The sequence below is a fragment of the Sinocyclocheilus anshuiensis genome, unplaced genomic scaffold (assembly GCF_001515605.1).
Source record: "Sinocyclocheilus anshuiensis isolate Anshui unplaced genomic scaffold, SAMN03320099.WGS_v1.1 scaffold1814, whole genome shotgun sequence".
NCBI lineage: Eukaryota > Metazoa > Chordata > Actinopteri > Cypriniformes > Cyprinidae > Sinocyclocheilus > Sinocyclocheilus anshuiensis.
Window position 1 is genome coordinate 5,144 of NW_015546028.1, and position 8,218 is coordinate 13,361.

Genomic DNA, 8,218 nt, shown 5'->3' on the forward strand with positions numbered 1-8,218 from the left:
AAGGTCACAGAAAGACACACACAGTTGATTAAGCCTTGAGATATAAATGTGCACTACCGTTTTGTATTCGGTATTCATATCTCTATATTTTTTACCAATAAAAATTGGAAGATCTACTGTATATATCTATTTTAGTGTGTGTGTGTGTGTGTGCATATACATTCTGTTTTAATTTTAAAGATTTAGTAATTTTGTCTTTTTTTACATTTATCTATATAATATTTATTAATTTTTATTTATTAGTTTTTTAGTTTTGTTTTATGCATTTGAGTTTTTTTGTGCAATTTAGTTTATATAGTATTAGTATTTAATTTTTATTTATTAGTTTTAGTTTATTTTATACAATTTTGTCTATATAGTATTTATTTTTTTCAGTTTATTATATGCATTTTGTTTTTATGCAGTTTGTCTATATAGTATTTTGTTTTTTTATTAATTTGTTTTAGTTATTTTAGTATGTCAACTTAAACTAAAATAAAAAAAAAAACGAAAAATAGCTGAAATAAAATTTTCCATTTTTAATATCTTTGTTTCTTTCATTTTTTTAAGTTATGATTTTTTTTTCTTTTTGTGGTTTTAGTTTAGTTAACGATAATCTCTCTGGTCCAATCACACATTTACTTCCCCTCTTTGTTTTTATCATTGGCTGTTATTTCCTGGAGCTCCTCGTGTGATTTCCAGTGTGTGCTGATAGTTAATAGCGCGCTCGTCCCGTCACAGGTGGTGTTTAACGTGAATAACGGCGCGGGCCGGATCACTGCGCGCAGCAGGAGCGCTCTGTCCATGTGTGACGGCCGCTGGCGCACCCTGGTGGCCAAGAAGCAGAAGCACAGCTTGAGTCTGACCGTAGACGGTGTGACGGTGACCGCGGAGAACCCGTACTCATCCTCCACCTCAGCCGAGACCAAAAACCCCATCTATGTGGGCGGATACCCAGGTATGGAGTTTCTGAGTCTGAGCACTGATTTTAATGCAGTTGTGTCAGTTTATCGTGTTACAGCGTGTCCTAACTGCACGCTACGCAACAAACACTTTGGCCGGGCTCTCTCGAAATGGATGAGTTTATAATCTAATTCATAAATATTAAACCTTTTTAACATTACTGAATGTTTTAATGTATATGTGAGCCTGCAGCACAAAAGCAGTCTTAAGTCGCTGGGGTATATTTGTAGCAATAGCCAACAATACATTGTATGGGTCAAAATTATACATTTTTCTTTTATGCCAAAAATCATTAGGATATTAAGTAAAGATCATGTTCCATGAAGATATTTTGTAAATTTCCTACCGTAAATATATCAAAACTTAATTTTTGATTAGTAATATGCATTGCTAAGAACTTCATTTGAACAACTTTAAAGAGGATTTTCTCAATATTTAGATTTTTTTTGCACCCTCAGATTCCAGATTTTCAAATATTGTCCTATCCTAACAAACCATACATCAATGGAAAGATTATTTATTCAGCTTTCATATGATGTATAAATCTCAATTTCAAAAAAATTGACCCTTATGACTGGTTTTGTGCTCCAGGGTCACACATGTTTGTTTTAATTTATTTTCAGGATCTGAGGTAAACGATCTGTTGTTATTTTCAGTATGGCTATAAATGTCACGCAATATGATATCCAAACTCACATTAGACACGTTTAACTTAGAATAAAGCACATAATCATTACCTGAGATGTTGTATGTTGTTGCTCCAGCCACGACGTCGCAGAAATAGAAACCGTTTCTAAAATAGAAATTTTGCGTGTCGTGTGTAGTTAGGACACGGTGTTATGGTGGACAGTGTTAACGCGAGTTATCAGATTACTTTTTTTAAAGTAACTAGGAAAGTAACGCATTACTTGTTAATTTAGAAGGAAGTCTGAGTTACTTTGTTTCCATGTGTTGAGTGACAGCTCTGGTGTTGCCATGGTGACAGAAATCAGGAGTAAGTGCAGAGTGTTGTGTGTGAACATGATCTTACTGTAGTTCTAGACTAAATATCAACATGTGTTTACTCAAACACATTCAGTGTTCCTCAGAATCAATAAAAACAGTCCAATGCAGACTCAGAATATTATACAAACCTGCAATAATTAAATATGTTATCAAATATCATGTATTTAATCCCATTTTATGAACAATAAAATGTTCATAAAATGAACTTTGCTGCTGACCTTCAACCATACTAATAATCAAAAATGACACATTTGTGTTTAATTTTAGTTATTGCTGAATAGTGTTGAACTTTCTTCTCCTGCGTCATATTCTTCATGTGATTAGTTTGAGCTGCGCCCTCTACTGTACAGACGTGAAATTACATTTCCTTCAGCTTGAGACGCATTCACTTCACTTTGTTGTGAAAGGGCTTTACATTTGTAAAAGAAGATCTTTTTATATTAAAAACAAACAAGCAAGCACTTCCCAGATTTAAAAAGTAACACATTACTGTCCATAAAAAGTAACTAAGTAACATAATTAGTTACTTTTTTAGGGAGTAACGCAACATTGTAACGCATCACTTTTAAAAGTAACTTTCAGTGTTTCTGTGTTCTCTCGCAGCGGACGTGAAGCAGAACTGTCTGAGCTCCAGAGAGCCGTTCCGCGGCTGCATGAGGAACCTGCGCGTCTTTAAGGGTCACGTCACCGATGAGCTGGACTTCAGCGCCGCCTTCGCTCACCCACACGTCTTCCCTCACTCCTGCCCGGATAACGCTGCGTAAACACCTCCGGTTCATGCAAACACAGCTCAGTCCATTTGTACAGAGAAGGTCTTGTCTAATAATGTTTGTGAATCGCAACATGTTTAGATTTCAGGGTTTCTGCGGGTCTTAAAAGGTCTTAATTCACCATTCCACAAATTAAGGCCTTAAAAGGTCTTCAATTAGAGCAGAAAGACTTAAATTCATAAAGTCATGGAACCCTCACTCCTGCCCGGATAACGCTGAGTAAACACCTCCGGTTCATGCAAACACAGCTCAGTCCATTTGTACGGAGAAGGTCTTGTCTAATAATGTTTGTGAATCGCAACATGTTTAGATTTCAGGGTTTCTGCGGGTCTTAAAAGGTCTTAATTCACCATTCCACAAATTAAAGCCTTAAAACATATTAATTACGTAAATAAAAAAGTCTTAAATAACTGTTGCATGCACTGGAAAAACAACTAAATCTTCAGTATTTCTGTCTTGTTTTCCAGTACAGATATCTAAACATCTTTAAATCAAGACACATTTACTGGAGATGCGAAATGAAGACATATGAAGTCTGAGAAATTAAAATTGAGTTTATGCTTAAATCAAGAAAAAATGTCAATACTGTGTGGAAAATGTGTTTTACTTTTGAATTTGAAGTTAATTTTTATTGGAGCCTATTAGCAGGTTTTTGTACTTGTTTTAATCATAAAACATTTTTTTAGAGCAACTGCAAAGTACATTTTAGTAAATAAAGCTTGTTTTATGACTTTTTTTTTTGTATTGTGACATTATTTTAATGAGATTTAAACATTCAAATTCCTGTAAAGATTTTTTTTTTTAATCAATAAACAAAAATAAAAATATATTATTATTGTAATAAATCAGGGCATTTTATTATGTTCAATATTGAACAATTTATGCTCAATTATGATTCTCATTAGTCTCATTTGTCATTTTTAGTCATTTCTACAGTAAAAATAAACTTATTAAATCAGTAAAGTTAAAGGAGCTACAACAATATCAGATTTTTATAAAACATTCGCTTCTCAAGTAAATGTATCTTGATTTAAGAATCCTTCAGACATTGGCTCTGGAAAAATGCCAAAAATAGTGAAGAAGAACGGTGTGTAAAAGTCATTTCCATTTTCTAGTGTTTGAAAGCAGAGATTTTTTTTTGTAAAAATGAATTAAAAAGTAATGTAGATCTGTTGGAAGTTGTATTTTCAAATGCTAATAAAACTCACTGTGCTCCCTAGACATTTACATTACATAGAGATCATACTGACGTCAATTTATTCCTTACATTTTCTGTACTTGTTCTTAAATGTGCCTTCATACAGCCTGCAGAAACCCTGCTTGTTAATAAAACGCTGGTTGTTTCTTAGTTGAGCGTTGTGCTTGTTTTATTGATGAAATTTCCGACTCATCGACATTCCTTCACTATCTGAGAGATTGCAGAAGATTCCAGAGCCCTGATCCCGAGATTCACACTCACACTCGCATACACACACTCACACTCACACACACTCTCTCACACACACACACACATACATGGAATACAGGAAGTGTCCTCATAAACTATGTTTACGTTGTAGTACCCATGTCATTATACACATTTGTGTCCTCATAAACCATATATACCAGAACACGCTTACACACACTCACTCACTCCCACACACACACTCTCGCACTCACACACTCTCGCACTCTCACACACGCTCTCACACACACACACTCACACTCACACATGCTCTTGCACTCTCACACACACACTCACACACATGCCCTCGCACTCACACACTCACACATGCTCTTGCACTCTCACACACACACTCACATGCCCTCGCACTCACACACACACTCACACACATGCTCTTGCACTCACACACACACACTCACACACATGCTCTTGCACTCTCACACACACGCACTCACTCGCACACATGCACTCGCAGTCACACTCTCGCACTCACACACTCTCGCACTCTCACACACGCTCTCACACACACACACTCACACTCACACATGCGCACACACACACACACACATACATACTCCTGCGCTTCTGCATCACCATAGCCTTTTCATATTCATTAACTTTTAAATGAACACCCATGTTTAGTAATTAACTGCTGACAGCATTTGAGACACAAGCGCTTGGACCACTGACCTTGAGTCAGTTTGTGCTGTAATATATCATGATCGTGTTTCTTCTGGATGAGAGTGTGTTGTGTTGAGATTAAAGGTCCATTTTCAATCATTTAATAACATTCATCACTGAACAAACCCGTCAAACACTCACACACATGCTCTTGCACTCTCACACACATGCCCTCGCACTCACACACACACACACACATGCCCTCGCACTCTCACACACACACACACTCACACACATGCCCTCGCACTCACACACACACACACACACTCACACACATGCTCTTGCACTCACACACACATACTCACTCTGCAGGTGGTTTCATGTGTTTTAATCGAGTTAGTTTCATAATGACCTGTCGTTTCACCCACTATTACAACATGACTAGTCATAGTTTAGCAGTACATTCTCATGATATGAAGTCTTTGATATGGCTACATGTTCTTCATAATACTCAGAGACTTCATGTTAGGAAGAGGCTTGGCTGACTCGTTTTGGTTTTGATGAAACAAGGCTACAAAGTAATGTTCTGATGGTTTTAAATAACTGTAAAATCCTTCAATGTAACACTCAATATGATAAAACACCAATACATTCATCATGAGGAAAATAAATGATCTTCAACACAAATCCAGTCGACAACAGCAAAAACACGTTATATAAAAAACAAATTAAAAAAATCACAATTAACAGGTGAACATTCTAGTACATCGTACATAACAATTAGAGTAATTAGAGTAAAAATTAGCTTTTAGAGTTAAAAAAAATCTAATTCAGAGCATCAAAGAGAACGATGATGATGATGATGTTACTGGCAGACATTGAGAATATGATATATACATCACTCATCCAGTGAAAGTTCAAAGGTCGTTTGGCTTCTGTTGTGTGGCTTTGTTTCTGTAGTTCATGAACTTTAATGTTTCTGGATTCTCATTCAAGTCCTTCATTAATCCGGTTAGTGTTTGATGACATTGGCGTTAATATTTATCTGGTTTAATTAGAGGTAATATTGACCTGTGTTGATGAATCTCACAAGAACACATCCAGCTCATATTTCACACCGAAACCCAGTGTCAAAAATATATTTAGCTTTGCTTATAGTATATATATATATATATATATATGTGTGTGTGTGTGTGTGTATTTGTTGAATTATGATGTGATTATTTGAATTCCACCTCAACCGTCGAGCAACGCGTCGCCGTGGAAACGCTGAATCAAATTACGCACCGCTTTTTAACCGTTGACGGGATGAAACGACAAAGATATTAACCCGGCGAACATCGTGAAGTGATTTTCACCGTGAATTTACGACTTGACCTGGAGAACGAACGCTCTATAGACGCAGGTAACCGCACACACACGCTCTCAGTAATACTCTTTAATACTGTACCTCAAGAAGCCCAAGCCGTCGTAGCTGCTTCTAAAGTGACTATGTAAAGTGAATTAGTATTTGTTAAACTCTCAGCGGCCGTTCACACACGTTTTTTATTCACTGAGCTGCTTTTCTATGTAAACGCCGTGCTAAACGGACGCGTTTGAGCGTTGCGCTTGCGTCTTTTGCGGCATCTCGCGTTCTAAAAACGCAGCGTTTAAGTCAAAATAAGTTGAACTTTAAACAAACGCGTCTGGAGACCAGTGCTTTTCCCCATTGTTTTTCTAATCAGAAACGCGTTGTGAAGCTTAACGGCGCGTTTGAATCTATGGCGTTAGAATTTACTGTAGCTACAGTCTATCTTAAATATCTTAAATCCATCTCAACAGATTCATAGCGATGATTGTAGACGTTCACACAGAACGCGTTTTTGTATTCCACTTTCCGTGTAAACTCTATTCCATGTAATTCTATTCTGTTTCTATTCCATCTACTCGTTTTCTTATTTATTTAAAAAACACTTAATCCTTTAACACTTGCACTCTTTTCAATACTTGCTTTCTTTTTATTTAATAAAAAGAGTAGAGCTTATGGTTATGGATACTACTATGCCTTGTTCAATGAGCAATAGCTCTGCTACTGCAGTATTTTCCAATATTTATCAAGTATTTTCCTGCTGTATACAGTCTTTTAATTGTACAAAATAACTCAAAGTCAAAAACAGACAGGTCTTACTTAAAAATCACAGACTTTTGAGAATCAACTTAAAATAAATGAGCACATTTCACTAATTATATTAAATCCATAGTGTCATAGATTAAATAATTTAGGAGATTTTACGTGATTTATTCGGGTAGATTCCGTTAAAAATTCAAGCCTTAAAACTACTCAAAAATATTATGCGCAATATTGTTACCATAATTTTAAAACACCAGGGATTCCCAAACATTTTCATCAGCTGAACCCATGTGAGCTCAAATATTTACTAGAGATTTTAAGTTAATATTTCAATAAAGTTTGATGGGTTAATGGTCACATTTAATGTAAGGAAACTAATTTTTATGTTTGATTGATTTTATTTAAAAACCTTTTTTTGTTGTTGACATTTTTATGATGCAGCTCCCTCATGACTACACACTCATCTGCACTCACTTCACTGCGCTCGCGCTCCTTCTCCGTGTTCCATCTCTTCAGTAGTCTGCTCTTGCTCTTCTCTGAAGTCGGCATTTTTTTGCCCATGGCGGCTTCGTTCATTTTCCTGACGTGGGAGATCAGAAAACATGGGACCTTCGGACATGAAGAGCAGACATCAGAAAACAACGACTTTAAAGGGGTCCTATTATGCTTTTTCACTTTTTTAATTTTAGTCAGCGTGTAGTGTGTATGTTTGGGCATAAAAAAGATCTAGAAAGTTACAAATCTCAAAGTCCACTCCAAAGAGAGACATTTCGTTTTTTAAAAAACCTTTTTCAAGAACTACAACGAACGGCTCGTTTGGACTACAGCGTTTGGTTTCCGGGCTTTGTGGGCTCATTAGAATATCATTACAAATAATTCCCGCCTACAGAAATTGGAATGGTTGGGGGGTGGGGAGTGGCGAGGTTGTGGTTAACGCTTGGTTGAGTGAGCGCATCAGACGAGACGACGAAGAAGAAGTGCTGCTGCAGAGTTAGTGCATCAGAGAAAACCAAGAAGAAGAGCTGCTGTGCTGTAGCGTCACATTTTTGCCATGTCTAGAACAATTCTTACAAGTAGCTGGGCGCCGCGGACAGACGCTGAACGGCGCCGCCGGTGTGCCTACACTCATAGAAAATAAAGTATTTGAATTTTCTGAGCATCACCTGCACCTGTTTATCAATCTCAGCCAATCAGCGAAGACACCTCATTAATATTCATAATCTCATGTAAAATTAAGAGATTTATCTTAATGCGTTTACATTTTCAGATAGATCGATTATAGAAATAGAAATTGCTATATGCGTGTAAAAAAAAAAAAAAAAAAAA

At 36.5% G+C, this 8,218-nt stretch overlaps 2 protein-coding genes across 2 annotated transcripts in view; one reads left to right on the top strand and one right to left on the bottom strand.

Moving 5' to 3' along the window:
* LOC107698699 (laminin subunit alpha-1-like) overlaps positions 1-3,407 on the top strand; it is a 6,453-nt gene extending 3,046 nt beyond the window's left edge. Inside the window, exons 4-6 of the mRNA XM_016499792.1 lie at positions 721-937; positions 2,551-2,707; positions 3,185-3,407. Coding sequence (XP_016355278.1) covers positions 721-937; positions 2,551-2,707; positions 3,185-3,197 — 387 coding nt within the window. The 3' untranslated portion in view covers positions 3,198-3,407. The remainder of the gene's footprint in view (positions 1-720; positions 938-2,550; positions 2,708-3,184) is intronic.
* Positions 3,408-4,104: 697 nt separating this feature from the next.
* The window catches only part of LOC107698695 (rho GTPase-activating protein 18-like), a 31,685-nt gene continuing 27,571 nt past the window's right edge, over positions 4,105-8,218 (bottom strand). The window contains exons 12-13 of the mRNA XM_016499787.1: positions 7,319-7,501; positions 4,105-4,125 (exon numbers count right to left, since the gene is read on the bottom strand). Coding sequence (XP_016355273.1) covers positions 4,105-4,125; positions 7,319-7,501 — 204 coding nt within the window. The remainder of the gene's footprint in view (positions 4,126-7,318; positions 7,502-8,218) is intronic.